This window comes from Zosterops lateralis, assembly GCF_965231275.1.
Source record: "Zosterops lateralis genome assembly, chromosome: 19".
NCBI lineage: Eukaryota > Metazoa > Chordata > Aves > Passeriformes > Zosteropidae > Zosterops > Zosterops lateralis.
In genome coordinates this window covers 5,547,670-5,565,164 of record NC_139779.1, presented here as the reverse complement: position 1 = coordinate 5,565,164, position 17,495 = coordinate 5,547,670, and the positions used below count along the sequence as shown (strand labels likewise).

Here is a 17,495-nt window from a genome sequence, read left to right as displayed (position 1 = left end):
AACCTGTTTAATGGGATAAGTAAGTCAATGTGCTCCTGAAAATAAAATGTGATATAGTGCTATCATTGCTCTTTCTAAGAACTAATTGGGAAAAAAAATATATTAAACTGCAGATTTAAACAAAGGAACAAAATTGTACACGTTGTTTCTGCACTCAGTATTCTAAGGCTGAATGTTAAAAGTGCCTTCTGTCTTCAAATCTTAAACCAAATACTTTGTGTTGAACTTGGCAGGCAGAAGTGTCCTTGCTTTAAAAATGAACAAAAAGAATTCCCAGCAAACTTGCTGGGGATGGGAGAGTATTAAGAGATCTGTTTTTTAGTTTTTAGACTGAGAAGTGGTAGCAGTATTGTTTTCAGATTAATTTAAAAGGTTGATGTGATTTGGAAAAGTGAAATACTCGTGTTTCAGACTGTGTGACACCAAAATGTGTGGGTTCAGCTACTTTCTGTAATTGGTGCTGTGCTGCTTTTTGCCGTTGTCAGTTCGAAATACGAAGAATTCCAACTGCATACCCATTTATTTAAAGAACTAATTTAACATTTTCAGTCTCAAACATGAATGTCAGAGAGACACTTCCATTGTAAGTGGATTTTAAACACTAAGGATAAACTTGACTGTGAAACGAGCAGCGTTTCCATAGAGCAAAACAAGTTTGGAGCTTGAATTCACAAAATTAACACTGAAATTACTACTGGAGTAATTCTGATTTGCACCAAGAGTGGGGGTGGAAACTGCTTTTCTGTACAGAGTTCTGTGGTGTGAGTAACATCTGTTGCATGTAACACTAAATGACTTGTCCCTCGTCTGACAGTTTTAGCCAACAATTCATTAAATGAGTTTTGTATTGACCGGGGTATAGTTAAAGCTTGTCTTGATGTTCAGTTCTGTCTCTCAAATGCCTTCCACTTTGATATTAAGGGGAATGAATGATGTTGAATTGGTCCCTCAAGGCTTGGCTGTGTTCTCTCCCAAGCCTTGAGGCAGTAGCAGTGGTTAATGTGTTGTATAGATTTTATTTCCATGCATTCCTGTGATCTCTACACTAAAGGCATCTTTTTTTCCTCCAAGGAAGAGGTGAACACAGGTGCTGCCTGAAAGTTTCTCCTCTCTCAGAGCAAGCAGCCATGGAGACAAGTCTAATCCATGAGTACTTGGTCCAATTCCTGGGGGAAAAAAAGAGGAAAAAAAACCACAAACCCATCAGCTGAAAGTATTGGTATTGACTTAACTTCACTGTGTCTTGTGCTTGTTTGTGTGGGCATAGTCTGTTGATTCAGTTTGTTTAGTAAAAAATTAGGGCCAGATTTTCAGCAGTGGTGTCTGCAGTCCTTGTTTGTGTGCACAGAGGGAGCAAATGGAGCTGGAGTTTGGGCTCTGGGAGAATTTGCAGCCACACTTTGTGCACGACCTTGCAAATCTGATCCTTAATTGTGAACTCTCTTGTCTTATGTGCATCTCTTGCAGTTACTTTTTACTGGAAGTGATTTGCTAGAAGTGGCCCTGATTTCTTCTATTTCTCTCTCATGCTTCAGAAATGCAGTTGGCCTGAATAAAGGGTGGAATAATCTTAGCAGGAGAAATTTGGACCTTTCTGCTTCCAGTTCTTTTTGACTCTTTCCTTGCTGCTCCCAATGATGGAAACAGCATCTTCCTTCCAGTAAAATGAGTTGTGATGGAAATCAGGAGTGCAGCTGTGCTCCTCTTCCTGCCCCAGCCAAAACCTGGTGGCAAATGTGTGCTTGGTACTGGTTTTACCCTTAAAATCCTAAAAATTCTCAGTGATGCAGGAGTCAGGGTAAAGGCAGGTATTTGTGCTGGCAGGGGACAGGGGGGTGTTGCAGAGATCCTCGTTGTGGTTTCAACCCTCAGGAGAATGAATGGGATAAAATTCACAGTATCTAAACAGAGATTCTGAATTTGGGCTCTTCTTGCCCTCCTTTGGCTCTCTCAGAATCCCAGAATTCCTTTGGGATCACAGAATATTCTGAGTTGGAAGTTCCACAGTGAGGGGGCGGATTGGAAAGGCAAAAAAACCTCATCCCAAAACCTGCTTAGGAATTAAACATTCCTGAAATCCTCTTACTGTAAGGTACTTGCTACTCTTTGAGGCCAACAAAGCATTCGAGGAAATGAATATTCTTGGAAGTTTCTTCCTCTAAAACGTTTGTGACACTGAGACCAAGGAAACATTCCTGAGCACCTTGGAGATCTGAAGTGACAACAAATCTCTGGTGAGGAGGTTTCTGAGGGCTGTAATTTGCATTTTTTGTGCTGCTGCAAAGTCTCAGTTGTTCCAGGAGGCTGGTGAGGTGCTTCAGGCAGTTTGCTCCTGATTTCTGTGGGCTGAATCAGAGGTTGGATGGCTCTGGTTCTGCCAATGTTGTTTAAACTCAGAAAAGATGAAGTATTCTGTTACCATAAATCTGTATTAAGCATGGCCTAAATATTAGGTGTTTGTTCTGTATAGTATGTTCCATCAACTATTTATTCCCAGTGCTTTCAACTCCAAATCCAGCACCCATTTCAAATGGAATCATTGGGCAGATATTCCTTTTCTCAATAGAGGCTGAGAGATTCTCTCTTGGAGCTTTAGGATACAATTTTGCTAACAGGTTAAAAAAAACACAAAAAAAACCCCATGTAAATATGTACAAATTCTATTTGTTGCACATAACTTTTTTGGTATAAAAAAAAAAAAGAAAAACCCCACAAAAATAAATGTAGAAATTACCTGTGGATGTCTTGCTGCAATCATTCTTATGCTGCAATCATGCAGTCCAAACATAAGAGCTTGAATGAACCCAACCAGAGGCCTTTTTGGACTCAGTCTGAGCCTTAGAAACTGTTTTTAATGTCAGTACTGTAATTCTGTTTCTAGAAATTGTACCAAGTCGTGTGTTGTTTTTTTGTTGTTGTTTTTTTGTTTTTGTTTTTTTTTTTTTCTCTAAGACCTTGTGTGTGTTTAGCTGTAGAAGGGTTAAAGCACTTGATTTCCCCCCAGATCCCAGTTTTCCCAGTAGAATTCCTGCAGCTTTGTGTCTGGCTGAGCATTGTGTGTAAAGGCTGAGCAGCATTGACTTGAGGCTTTCACTGTTTACAGTTCTTTAAGAAAAAACAAAACAAAACCAACCCAACATTGTGGTTTTTATCACTTTCTGCTTTATTGGGGCTGCTCAAAGCTGGTCCCACAGACCACAAAATCCCTGGAAACTGCTGGATGTGTCCCTGGATTTGGGGATGGAGCTGCTGGGCAGGGTTGAGTTTGTTGAGAACAAGCAGGAATTAAACCTCAAATGTGTGCTCAGATTTTGGGGGGGCTGAGCTGAGCCCTGATTTGTAAGGAGTGACCAGTGTCAAATCCTCAGCTGTGTTTTGGTCAGGTCTGTTGAAATTGGGGAAGAAAATGAGTTTTGAAAGGATGATGGCTAGAGATGGAGAGGAGTTTCAAACACTGCTAGTGGGCTTAAATACAGGAATTGCTCCTACCATGGTGTGTTTGAACAAGTGTCTTTTTATTGTGCATAGAGTTTTATATCCTGGGGGTTTAGTTCTAGGGAAAATCTAGGCCTAGCACAGTGTGAGGAATGCTGTAGTGTTGTTTCTTTTCCCTTAAAAACACAAGAAAAATTGTTGTGGAGTCTGCAGTGAACATCTGTGTCCTTATTCTGCTGGGGCAGGGTGGAAGGTGCTGTTGGTTCCTCGTGTATCACCTCTGAAAGGAACAGAATTTGGCCACCACACAACAGAAAAGCAAATATTTTTGTGATATGGTCAGATTCAGGTCACTCCCCTGAGCCACTGACACCAGAGGCAGCTGCAGGACAGGGAATCGTGGCACCAGGTTCACCCAGAATCTGTGAATTCCAGGAATCAAACTCCAGAATTGAAACTTCCCAAATGCACTGGGCAGCTTCTGATTTTTGTTGTGATGCTGCTGGGAAGTTTGCAGACTAAATATGCTGAGTTTTTGTGTGAGTGCTGGCATGATCCATGCCAGGGTAAGCCTAAAGGGACATCACTGCAGCAGCACAGGGATTTCTACCTGGCCCTACCCCAGAGGGCTTCAGGCCACTCTCAGAAAGGTTTGGAACACAATTTCCCCCTGGGCTGCTCCTCTGTGGTGACACTGAATATGAAGGAAGCCTTTCCACAGTGGAAGTGGCATTGTTAGGCACAGTTTGTGTCCAATAGTAGCAGTTTTGGTACTGTAAAATAACTAGATTTAAAGTTGAGTTGGTGTAGTCCCTCCCTCTCTAACATTCCACCTTGCTGCTGGAACAGGAATTCCAAACTCTCTGCTGGAGTGTGTTGGGTGGTTCACACCCTTCCTGACTGCTGGGAATGCTCAGGATTTCTCACACATCCATCCTGTCAGGCCAGAGCAGCTGCACAAACTGTGCTCCTCTGCAATCCTGTGGGCAGTTTGCTGTGATCTCAGTAGTGTTAACTCTTAGGGGAGTTTAACTGGAAAACCTCATTTGCTCTAGGAGGATGTGATGTTCATTTAGAGTAACTTAGATTTTGTTTTTAAGTTCAGCATCGAGTTGTATCATGTAATATTTGTGTATATTTTTTTGCCATAAACAGATACCTCAGTCAGGATTTCTTAACTTCAGCTCCTTGAAAGTGAATATTTGTTTTCCTGCCTGGAAAAGCCTCCAGACATGGCTGAGCACAGGAAACAAAAGTTTCTGATCTCTTTTGCATCACAGTAACTACTTCAGGTGGACTAGAAATCGCATTGGACTTGCAAGACTTGAAACAGGCATAAAACTTCTTTTAACAGAAATTTAATAACAAGTTCAACATAGTCCCCAGCCACTAAACCCTTTGTTTTCATTTTAGGAAGAGGGAATGTGATGTTATTACAGGAGGAAGGCAGCTGGATTCATTTGCAATCTTCCAGTATCTGTCTCTAAGAACAAATGCAGCTGCTTTGGGCTGGCGCTGGCGGGTGAAGATTCCTTTCTTGTTCCCCAAAACTCGTGTGGTCCCTGCAGGGAAGTTAGAAAATAAAGATTTAAGCCAAGCTCTTCCAGGCCCTGCTGTGAGCTGTTACAATGTAGGTACTAGATCAGGCCAGGTGGAAGAGACCTCTGCACTTTCTTCTGGACAGTCAGGTACAACAGGGAAGCTTGGCAGGATCCCAGGCTGTGACAATTCCTTCATTTTACAGCTGGGACACTTAACTGGGGTGTGCCCATTGATCAGGGTTAGATCTGCAATAGGTTGGCTCCACCTTCAGACTGGATGGAGGAAATGGTGGTGACTATTCACTGCCCTCTGTGGTGTCTGGATCCTTTCTTCCCGTTTTAATTTTCATTGAAAATTAGAGAAAAGGATTGAGAGACTGGAACTGCATCACTGTGTGACCTGTATCTACATTTTCTCTGTCCTTTTTGATGCTGCTTTTCTGGCCACTGCCATCACTGAGCCTTCTAAAGCCTGTGCTGGTGCTCTGCAGGGTATTTTAGTGCTGTTCCTCCCTCCCACTGACTGCTCACCACCTCAACCCACTGCAGGTGGCATAAGCAGAGCAGATTCATTATTAGATTGTGATTGTTTCATTTCTGTGGGACTGCACTGTAAATTAAGGGATTTCCCTTCCTTTGTGACTGCACTTATCTATAAATAATAGGTAGAGTGTCATGGTGAGGCAGCTGTGTGCCAGTGTGGCACCTGCTCATCTCCTGCTAAACCTCTGCCCAGTTAATGATGAGGATTTAAGGTGACACTGGGAGCAAGTGACATGTCCCTGACAGCTGCCTGAAGCTCTGAATTGAGGGTAGCCAAAACCCAGGAGCTGTCTGGGTCCCTCACAAGCTTCCCCTGTACATTGCCTCACGTTCCTGGGAACATCTGTGCAGGAGAAAGGATGAATTAAACACAGGCAGGAACTTCCCTCTTGGTCCTGCTGGATTTTGGGTCAAAAGCAGCTGTGCTCTGTCCTGGTGAACAGAGGGCAAGCACAGTGTTTGTGTGGCATCAACCACTAACCTCCCAGGAAGGGTGGAAAGGTGTTCAGAATAGAAATAAAAGCTCACCTTGATTGGTCATGAAATCAGCAAAATTCCAGATGAGCTCCCCGATGACATACTCCTTCCTCTTCTTGTCAAAGACAGAGTGGTACTCCCTGAGCATGGCCTGCTGGTACTCCTCAGTGAACATCATGGGGGGGTCCTGCAGCCACAACAACAGCCTGAGGGGACACATCATCCCAGCAAAGCCATTCCCACTGACCCAGGAACTATTCCTGAACAGAAGCCCTGGGGTTACCTGCTCTGCATTTACTTGGCTGTTGTGACCATTAGCAAACACAAAATTCCAGGTATTTCCAGGGGAAATTTCCCTGGTGGCCTTTGGCATGACAGGGACAGGAGTGTCACCTCCCCTGCACGGGACAGCACCACAAACCTCCATTCTCCAGGGTTTGCTTTATTTGAAGCATTTTCTACCACTGCCAAGGACAGATTTTGGAGTCATCTTTAAGCTCACTGGTTTTGGTGGAGCAGGATCCCAACCCTGGAGTCTTTTGGACACTCCCAGGGGTGCAACCCTCTCCCAGTTCCATTTTGCTGCCCTGTAAGAGCTGTTTCCATCAGGCAAACACCACAACACTCACACTGTGCAGCCCAGGCACTGAGTCTGCTCCATATTCACTCTGGATTATGGGTTTTTGGTAGGTTTTGTACCAGTTCTCAAACTGGGCTGTGAGTTGGAGTGGGATCACTTCCAGGTGGCCTGGGTCGTGGTACCAGGAGAAGTAGCTGTTCACACAAATCACATCCACGTAGGGAGCCTGCAGAAAACAAGGTGAGAGTCTCTTGGCACAGACTTCAACCTCCTCTTGTAAACCTAAATCCTCCTTTGGGTTCATTTAATGGAATCCAGGTTTATTACACACAGAATGAATTGTTTCTCCCATCACTCAGGCCCTCCAAACATCATTATCTTCCCCAGAAAAAAAAAAAAAAAAAGCAGGATAAATTTAATAAGCTAACAGCATTAATCAGGCATTTTTCTTACAGATTAGGAAATCACAGCAAAGAGTTAGACAAGATCAACATGTTTCATTCTCAGGTTTGTTAGAAGATTTTTGGTTTCCATGATGTCTCTGGCTTGCTGGTACATTTAGATGTACTTTTTCTTTTTGAGTATTGGAATGTGATTATCAAGTGAGTGGTCAAATATTTTGACTAGCAACTAAATTTTGTGCATCAATGGTGCAATACTAAGACTAAAGCATTCTGCAAGTTATTTGCCATTTCTACCACATGGACAGTGTGATAAAAGGGCACAAAGCCCCCTCAAGATAAAGTGATGTTGTATGTAACTTGTTCAATGTTCTCTTAACATGTTTTGTAATAAAAGAAAAAAAAAGTTCTAATATCACATCAGTGTATGAGAGATCTGTTCTTTGGGTTGGTTTCCCTGAGCTCCGCCGGTTGGGCATAGTGGAAATGGGATATCCAAAATCAGATTCCTGCTGGGACCCTTCAAATTTAAAGCCATCAGAAGTTGGGGATTTTTTTTCTGGGGTGGGGAGGAAAACCCTCAGAGTTGCAGCCATTCCTGCTGATTAGATGACATTTTAGAAGAAATCCAAAGTGTAACCTGGAGCAGGGATGTGTGGCAGCACCAACTCACCTGCTAGAAATGATTATTGTACAAGGATCTACCCTGGAAACAAATACAGCTGTTAAAAATTCCTTGGTCCATGCTATGAAAGGCCCAAAAATCCAAGGAAAGTGCCTTTGGGTTATTTACCCAGCTCTAAGGCTTTAATTATGGATCTGGAGGAGCTTTTAGATTGTTCAACACAAACAGACATCTGCCAAAGCAGATCTAGAGCAGTTTAAAGCGGGAATTAAAGCAAAGCTCCCTTCCTTTAGCCTTCCACAAGGGTTGTGAGTATTTTAAAGAGGTTTAAGCTTTGGCTTAATTGCAAGTGAAAATCCTGAGCATTAGTAAACATAATCAATGGCAAGGCAAAGCATGGCAATATTAATGGAATCCAGGAGCGTAATTCTGCACACAAAGAATTATTCTCTCTTACAGATTTATTTTTTTTTCAGCTGGGCTACAACTACGGAATAAAGTGATTTCTACTAGAAATAAAAATGTAATTTTTCTTTAGCCTTTCTCCAGTAAGGAGAGCAAGGAAAGGACTTATAAAACAAGTGACAAGAGGAGGAAATTTAATGTTTGAATTAAAAAAAAAAAAAAAAAAAAAAGGAAAAGCTAGAAAATGAAGCAAACTTACACCATGATCAAGAGCGTAATTAGCATCTGTCACAAAGGTGACTGGCCTGGAGGGGTCCAGAGCTTTAGTGTGAGCTATCACTGTCCTGTTTGCAAACAGTAAAGCAACAGTTCAACAACAGCATGGAGAAGCACAGCCTCCTCTCCCCAGGCTCTCTGTCCTTCCACCCCCCAGACAGAGCTGCTTTTGATACAGCAGGCAGTGTTTTAATGAAATAAAGAGAAGAGCTGTCACCACGTGGTTGCTGCACCACCTGGAAAAGAGCAGAGGGGAAGCACACCAAGCACAGGGACATGGGCTGGTGCCAGCAGCTTAGAAGTTGAAGGAACAGTTGAGTTTGAGGACAAAACTGTAAAAAGGGCAGTGGGAAGTTTCTCAACAGCTCCTGGGACGTGTTCTTGAGGCCTGTGCCACAGCAGGCAGAGGTTGGATGCTTTTGAGGAAGCTCTGAGTGAGGGAGATGGGACAGGATGGGATGGCCAAGCTCTGCTGCTGCCCTGATATTGCAGGAAGGTGGCGGAACATCCTGCAGGATGAAACTTCAAAGTTCCCTCTTAATGCACCTACAGCTCCCAGGGACAGTCTGCTGCCCATCACAGAGCTGCCTCTGGGCTATCCAAAGCTTAAATCTCTTTAGAAATAAAACCAAGGGGGCTGCAGGGACTCCAGGAAGTGGCTTTGAAGTGGGGAGCCACAGAACATAGAAGCAGCACTAACTGGAGAACCTTGTGTTCAGAATGAAAGGCCAGTTATTTTACAGCTTTGCTGTTAACTCTCAAAGGATTCAGTACTCATCTTCCAGTGCTAACGAGGAACATTCCATTCTCACCAGGATTTTACTTAACCCTTAGCTCAAGAAGAGATGCTCAAACCAAATGGACTCCTGGTAATTTTGTGGAGTCTTGGCAGTTCAGAACCAACATGTTGGGACAGTTCTGAGCATCAGTTGGACACATGCAGCAGTTCCATTTCAGTTTGCATCCTCAGGTTCAGTTCCAGGGTTCCCCAAAAATGCCTGCCCTCCCTTTACTACCTCTCTGTGCCATGCCATGCCATCCCAAAACAAGAAGAGGCATCATGTGCCCAGAGGTGAGGAGCAGAGGCACTTACTTGAAGTAGTGAGCAGCTGGGGGCAGCTCTGATGCTGGCTCATTGGCCACTGACCACATCACCACCGAGGGCCTGTTCTTATCCCTGCGGACCAGCTCCTCCATCACAGCCAGGTGATGCTGCAGGGACTTGTTCCCAAAGCTCTCCCTGCAAGACACAAGGAGGTGAGGGTGTAAAATCCATCTCCTCTGCCTTTCCCTGTGCACACTCAGCCTCTGGGCACAGCAGAGCCTCGATGCTGAGCATGGCTTCTGCCCCTATTTCCCCTAAGTTTGCTGCACAGTTCAGGGCCGTGGTTTGGGCTCGTTAACGGAGCCATGTGGCAAAATGTGGCAGAATGTGGCAAAATGCCCTCGGGTTGCCCAACATCACAAGGCACTGGTGGCGCAACGGGAGATTTCCACACAGAGCAAAGTGCTCTCGTTATCAGCACAACGGGTGGGACACCAAGGACAAAAAAAAAGGGTAAAAAGGGTACTGGGACACTTGGAAAGAGCTCAGAGGGGGCAGAGGAGCGAGGGGCAGGGCGTGCTGGGCAGCTCTTACGGCAGTTTGATGCCCACCCCCGGGCTCTCGTCGATGACCACGATGCCGTAGGCGTCACACAGGTCCATGATCTCCTCAGCGTACGGGTAGTGGCTGGTGCGGAACGAGTTGGCCCCCAGCCAGCGCAGCAGGTTGAAATCCTTCACAATCAGAGGCCAGTCCAGGCCTTTGCCACGGATCTGGGGGGAGAGAGGGATCACCCTGTGTGATCACAGCTTCCCTGCCTGATCCAGCCCCGGAGCTGCCTGCCACTGGTGCTGCCCGGGGTGGGGAACCTGACACCATTGTCACAGTCACAGGGGTTTGGGTTGGAGGGCACCTTAAAGCTCATCCCATTCCACCCCCTGCCATGGGCAGGGATACTTTCCTCTAGCCCAGGTTGCTCCAAGCCCTGTCCAACTGGCCTGGAATGCTTGCAGGGATGGAGCAGCCACAGCTTCTCTGGGCACCCTGTGCCAGGGCCTCCCCACCCTCCCAACAGACTGACTGAAATCTGGGGCTGGGAGATGCTTCAGTGTCTCCACTAGCACATCCATGTGCCCTGAGGGATGTCAGGACTGTGGTAGGACTGGGCACGGTGTCCCCTTAGTGCCTAGCCTGGGAGGAGAGTGTGAGGAAACAAGACAGAAGAGGGAAGAGGATTTCCAGTGTGAGCTGAGGTGCCCCTGGGTGTCCCTGCACTGGGTGCCACACTTACATCTGCATCCTCGTGCTTGTTGACCCCGTGGAAGTAGAAGGGCCTGCCATTGATGAGGAATTGGGTGCTGGTGACGTGCACGGTGCGGATGCCGACCGGGAGCGTGTACACGTCCTCCAGCAGCTCCCTGCCCACCTGGGCCTGCATCTTCACCTGCAAGGCCAGGGAGGAATGGGAGGGATCCTCAAAGGGGTGCCCAGTGCTCTCTCCCCTGTCTGTCAGGGAGATTTTGGCCCCACATCCCTTCCCAGCCCTGCCTCAGCACACGGCCTGTTCCTCACTGCTGCTGCTCGGGGGAGAGCCAGTCTGACTAAACAAAACATAGAAATCCAAGGAGTGGGAGCTGAAGGATGAAGAATGAGCCCCTGGATGACCCTTCTGGCATTTGCTCATCCCAAAAGCTTCAGTGTCCTTTCCCCATGGCATCTACCCAGGCCAGAACATTTATGTGCCCTGCAACTTCATCCCAGGCAATGCCATTTGCTGGAAAATCAGAGCAGCTCATCCTCCCTGATTTCTGCACCTGAACATCACTACTGATCCTAAACTCCCACAGAATCTCCCAGGCTTGAGCTATTGAACTCATCATCTCCCCGGAGGGGATGGATTGGACCCTCAGTGTGAAGGGCCAGCAGCTCAGAGCACACTCCAGGAATGCCCTTCTCTCTGCCAGACCCTTCAGAAGCTGCCAAAGCTTGATTTGATTACTGCCTAATTAGCAGAGCCACTCTGGTCACAGACACAGGGCCTGTGAGAGGAGAGGACAGAGGATGGGCCATATGGCACTGCCTTAACCCTGTTAAACACACCCACCCAGAGGAGGAAATGCCACTTTACCTCCAAGGAGTACAGGTATCCAGGGTTCTCATGCATCAGGTAAGGCCACCAGAGGTTTGGGTTGAGGACCTTGAGCTCTCCCACTGGGCCATCACCTGTAGCAACCACCTTCCCCTCCTGGTCACGTAAACTCAGGGACAAGGAATTGGCTGTGCTGCCAACCACTGACACCTGATACTGCACCATGGCTGGCTCAGAGGAGACAAAACACAATCAGAGACTGCCAGAGGACAGCTCAGCCTCAGGAAAAAAGACACTGGGAAATAAATTCAATCAGGCTCGTGCAGGATATTTGCCCTGCTACCCTTGTCACCTCCACATGGAGTATGAGGGAGCTGCTGTAATTGCAGTGGACCTACCAACAGTGTCTGATGAAGTGGTTGTCACAGTGATGTCATCGATGTAGGCAGCAGGAGTGGTGTAAAGCACAACTGGGCGGTGGATTCCGGCATAATTAAAGAAATCAAACTTGGTGTTCTGCACAAAGTAGTTCCTGGGGTACCTGAGTGAGCAAGACAGGAGGACTGGCTGCATTACACTTCATTACACAGCTGGAGGGAGCATGTGGAGGCTGGCAAGTGCAAAATAATCATGTAAAATACCTTTACAACAGGATGGATCTGTCTTACAGCTGCAACACTGAAGGGTTTTGTGTGGTAATGCACCCCACACCCCCAGCTTCCAAATAGGGAAAGGGTTTCAGTTTACTTTTAGATATTTTTGGAAGTTTAAATAGAAAGTCCTGTGCCCTTCCCATTGTAATTAGCTCAGGGCCAAGAGATAAGCACTTATTAGACCTTGTAACCGTTCTTCAAACCCTGTATCTCTATTGGCAGCAGGCCAAATTGTCCTTCCTAAAACATTCAGTATTTAGGAAGGGGCACAAAAGAAGTAAGAGGCTTTTTGGAGTGTTTCTAACAGGGTGTCAGAGGTTTTCTCAGACACCTGTGCACAGCTTTTCTTCTGTTTTCCAGAACATTTGTTATTTTGTTATTTTTCTTTATTAAACCTTTTATTTTACAAAACACCTCTGAAGAGCAGCCTCACTAAAATGATTTTAAGCCAATCAGCAAAGGCTGGACCCTCAGAGATTGATACATTTACACCTGGTTCATAAACCTGGCCAGGTGCTAACCTGTATCAGTTTTTGCAGTTAACAAAAATCTTGATCCTTCAGGTACTTGCAGCTTCCAGCTGAATCCAAGCTTCCCTAACCTGCCATGAATTCAGCCTGACAAATCACCCAACCTGATGTGCACACAACAGATGCAATAACTCACTGCTGACTCCTGAGAACTTAAACTCCTCACTGCCCCACTGACGAATTCCACCATAAACACAACCCCATGGAGGGATTTATGAACCAGCACCGGAATGAACTCCCCCTCTCCCACACCCCTGGGACGAGCCCAGCAGTAAATCACACCTGAATATCGAATATTGAGTAAAAAACACCTGAATATTGAGAAACTCACCTGGATTTGTCAGCCATGTACTGGATGGAGCCCGGGGGCAGCGTGTGGGGGCTCAGGGTGTTGTTGAGGGCGACGGTGATGCGGCACAGGGCGCCGGGGCTGCTCTGCACCACGCTGCTGATGTCAGCCTCAAAGGGCAGGTGCCCCCCTTCGTGCTCCACCACCTGCACCCCGTTCACCCACTGCAGGGAGAGACCCCAAAAAAAACCCAGGTTATTGGTGTTGGAGTCCAAGGCATCCCTCTGGGCACCCTGGATGGTCACAGACCTCAGTAGAGAGGCCTGAGACCCAAAAAAGAGGGTCTGGGGTCTGTCCAGGGGGGTTTGAGGCCCTGGCACAGAGCCCAGGAAGACACAGGCTTTAATTTCAGTCCATGAGAAAAACTTCCACCACAGAGAGGAATTACAAGTCACAAAGGTGTGACAGACAATGGTGTAGCTATCACTCGGTGGAAAGTTTTGTAGTTTTGGGGTTTTTAGAATTGAGGTGCAGGGGAACAAGATGGAGGAATTAGGGTGGAACCCTGAGTTCTCCTTCTTCCTCATCATCCATCTTCTGCAGTGACGTGGGCACAAGGTAGTTTGAAGGGATTGAGTCAGAGTAGAAATGACCCTTTTAGTACAGGCACTAGGCGTTGGTATGAAATGGTAAATAATTTGACACGTAGTTATCTGTATAAAGCAAAGCAATGCCCCATCATGGGGGGAGTCCCCTTGTGTCCTCACCACTGTCCAGACCTCGGCTGGGAGCAGAGAAAATTTTGAGATACCAAATAATAAACAACATAAGAAACCTGAAAACTTGAAGACTCTGTTTTTTTCTTGGGGCCTTTAGAGGGCCAAGGACTTTTAACAACCTGAATCCCGGGTGAGAAACCCAACCCGAGATATCGGGATTTTGCACGGAGAAGGGAAGCCCAGCTACAAGGAACAAGTTCAGGCTCTTGATCCTCAAAGGATCTTTGAGGGATCAGTCTTGATCTTTGAGGGATCTCCCTTTGCTGGGTCACATCAAGTGTCACTGAGGGACAGTGTGGGAGAGATCCATTAATCAGGAAACGTTTAGTCACCAATCCTGAAACTGCAGGACCAGAGAGGAGAAACTGGAATTCATTCCCACTGGGGGAAAACAGGCACAGGCTCAGAAGGGGATGCGAAATCCATCCAAATTTACGCAAAACCATAAAGCTTAATTTAGCCCAGCCTCATTTAGGCAGCACAGGGCCAGCCTCCGAGGCCACACGTACCACGATGGAGTAGTAGTGGGCGCTGCCGAAGCGCAGCACCACGCGGGGGGCCGGGTCGCCCTGCAGCCAGCGCGGGGGGAGCAGCACCTCCTTCTCGTACCACACCCAGCCGATGTAGTTCTCCAGGCTCGGGTCCTGCGTGATGTCGTTGAAGCTGGCAGGCACCGGCATGTCAATCACGGGGCCGCTCTGGTGGGAATTGCATGGAAAAGGAAGGAACAGAGCGTTTAAAAAAAGGGATTTCACTGCTGGAGGTGTCCCCCTCCACTGACAGCCTTACAATGCCTTTGCCAAGGGGAAATACTTGGGAAAAGCTGTTTAAAAACTGCTGAGATCTCTCACAGCTCCTAATTAGCACCTGCCTGTTCCTACAGGAGAAAGCTGCTTCTTTCTTTTCCCCTCCTGGTGTGCAATGAAATGTTTTCATTCATGGCTCTGGCATTACAGAATCAGAGAAGTGAGGGGGGAAAAACCCAAGCCCAAGTTGTTCTTTCAGTGAGAATTTTCTCCTGCACAGCTCCAGAGCAATGTGGGGGTTGTGGTGCTGTTTGTCAGCTAAGAGCTGTAGTAAAACGATAACAAAATAATAGATATTTGAGCAGTAATGGATATTTTCGGGTATTTTTCTCCCCATGGAGACTATTTGGGCTGAGTTCAGTCTTTCCCACTGCGTGAAAGCAACAGAGATTCCTTGGAATTACAACAGAATCCGTTCAGTTGCTTATTCAACACGAAGCTAACAGAGGGGCAGTGTCACAATACATTGGAAATTGAGGAATCCAGATGCTGTTGCCAAACAGAGCCGTTCATTTTCAGCACTTTCTGCCCTCAGGATGTTGCACAAAGGAGTTCTGCAGCTTCTCCATTCCCCAGGAAGCTTCAGGAAATGGAATGAGGAAGGTCTGGGCACCCAGGGTGGGCATCATGTGCATGGCTGACTCAGCACCGGCACTGCACAGAGCCCAGTGCCCTCAGCACAAAATCCCAGGGGGAAAATCCTTGGGTGAGGACGGGGATTTTCTGTGTCTGATCCAGGAGAAGCCTTGCCTGGGCTGGCCAGAACCTGTGTGTCCTTCAGGGAGCTGCTCTGAGGCCTAGGACAGGCTGAATGCACTCAGCCAAGCCTCCCTTGGAGGGAGCACATTGCAGGATTCCTCTCCTCTGGCAAAACTTCCAGCAGCACAGTGCCCTTCAGCCCTTCCTCCACAATCTGGCAACAAAATCGGCCAAAAGGCTAAAAACAGAAATAATGAACGACTTATCCATGTTATGCATAAAACCCATAACTCTTTTCCTTCAGGTCATGTAATTAATTTCCAAGCAGGTCCCAGTCGCACCAACACCTGTCTACCAGCGCTCCGAAACTTTGAAATAAACAATAATAAAATAAATAATAAAATCCCATCGCCCATTCAGGCACATTTTTTGCCGATTCTGGGCTGCTGGAAGCTCAGCGCCGTGCAAGGCTCCTCCAGGGGACACGGGGAGGTGAACGGGGCTCATCTAAACCGTGTCTGCCCTCGCAGCAGCGCCAGGGGCATCAGCAGGGGCTGCTAATTAGGAACTGCCTCGAGGGGCTGCTAATTAGGAGCTGCCCCCTGGATAGGGCCAGCACGGTGGGGGAACGGCAGCGGCTCCGCCAGCCCGGTGGAGAAGAAAGCAGGGAAAGAGGAAGGAAGGGAGAGAGAGGAAGACAGAAGTGGAGCCCCCGCAGCGGCTCGGAGGGAAGAGCGCGGCCCGAGCCGGGGATGGGCAGTGCCCGCCCGCCCCGCTCCCCGCTACCTGCCGGAGCGGCTGCCGGTACCAGCGCTGCGCGAACCCGGCGGCCCTGCCCGGGGACAGATCGGCGCGGAAGCTCCACAGCCCGCCGAGCTCCCTGCGCTCGCGGGTCGGCGTGTCCCGGGGCTGCAGCATCCCGGCGGGACCGGCGGCCAGCGCCGGGAGGAACAGCAACAGCGCCGGCAGCGGGCACAGCCCGGCCCTGCCGCCGCCTGAGGCCGCCAGCGCCATCTTGGCTGTGGGCAGGGCCCGCGGAGGGAGGGGCGGGGCTACGGCTGGAGGCGGGGCCTGATTGGGGCGGGGCCTGATGTATAGGCGGGGTCTGTGTGAGGGGCGGGGCCGTGGCTGAGGGGCGGGGCCGTGGCTGAGGGGCGGGGCTGGGGCTGTAGGCGGGGCTGTGGCCATAGGCGGGGTTTGTAAGGGGGCGGGGCTGTGCCTGAGGGGCGGGGCCAGGGCCCGGTCCCGATCCTTGTCACGATCCCGGCTTTGGTGCCGATCCTGGTCATGACCCCTGTCACTGTCCCCATCCCGACCCCTGTCACTGTCCCCATCCCGACCCCTGTCACTGTCCCCATCCTGACCCCTGTCACGGCCCCGATCCCGGTCCCGATCCTGGTCCCCGTCCCGATCCCGCCCCAGCGGGATGAGCGACCGCAGAGCCCGGCAGGGACAAGGCCCTGTCCCACCGTCCCCTCCGGACAAAGCCACCAGTGTCCCCATGTAAAGGCGGCTCCGGGAAGTTTCAGGCTCTGTCCTTGATCGCTGGATTTCATCGAGCGTCTCTCCTCTCCTCTCCTCTCCTCTCCTCTCCTCTCCTCTCCTCTCCTCTCCTCTCCTCTCCTCTCCTCTCCTCTCCTCTCCTCTCCTCTCCTCTCCTCTCCTCTCCTCTCCTCTCCTCTCCTCTTCCTCTCCTCTCCTCTCCTCTCCTCTCCTCTCCTCTCCTCTCCTCTCCTCTCCTCTCCTCTCCTCTCCTCTCCTCTCCTCTCCTCTCCTCTCCTCTCCTCTCCTCTCCTCTCCTCTCCTCTCCTCTCCTCTCCTCTCCTCTCCTCTCCTCTCCTCTCCTCTCCTCTCCTCTCCTCTCCTCTCCTCTCCTCTCCTCTCCTCTCCTCTCCTCTCCTCTCCTCTCCTCTCCTCTCCTCTCCTCTCCTCTCCTCTCCTCTCCTCTCCTCTCCTCTCCTCTCCTCTCCTCTCCTCTCCTCTCCTCTCCTCTCCTCTCCTCTCCTCTCCTCTCCTCTCCTCTCCTCTCCTCTCCTCTCCTCTCCTCTCTCCTCATTGCATAGGAGTTTAAATGTATTTATCACCTACTTTTACTTATTTATTCATTTGCTTACTTCTTTACACTTTCATTCATTTATTTGTCACATTTAGGTGGGAAAAGCTCTCCGAGGTCCCCAAGTCCAAGCTGTGGCCCAACAGCACCACCTGTCCCCCAGAGCCGGGCACTGAGTCACATCCACCTTTCCCCTCCAGGGGTGGCGATTCCACCTGGCTGTGCTGATGTTTGATCTCCCCTTCTGTGCAGGAATTGGACACCCTCCT

General features: G+C 48.6%; 1 protein-coding gene across 1 annotated transcript; it reads right to left on the bottom strand.

Annotated features, from left to right (window-relative positions):
• Positions 1-3,780: 3,780 nt before the first annotated feature.
• Positions 3,781-16,187, bottom strand: GUSB (glucuronidase beta; the record flags this gene model as incomplete). The annotated part of the gene is made up of 12 exons (XM_083875054.1): positions 3,781-4,997; positions 6,048-6,183; positions 6,626-6,802; positions 8,267-8,351; positions 9,377-9,523; positions 9,923-10,101; positions 10,620-10,772; positions 11,457-11,644; positions 11,816-11,958; positions 12,932-13,113; positions 14,178-14,366; positions 15,960-16,187. The coding sequence occupies 12 exons, from the start codon at positions 16,185-16,187 to the stop codon at positions 4,840-4,842; spliced, it is 1,965 nt and encodes a 654-aa protein (XP_083731180.1). The 3' UTR covers positions 3,781-4,839.
• Positions 16,188-17,495: the final 1,308 nt, after the last annotated feature.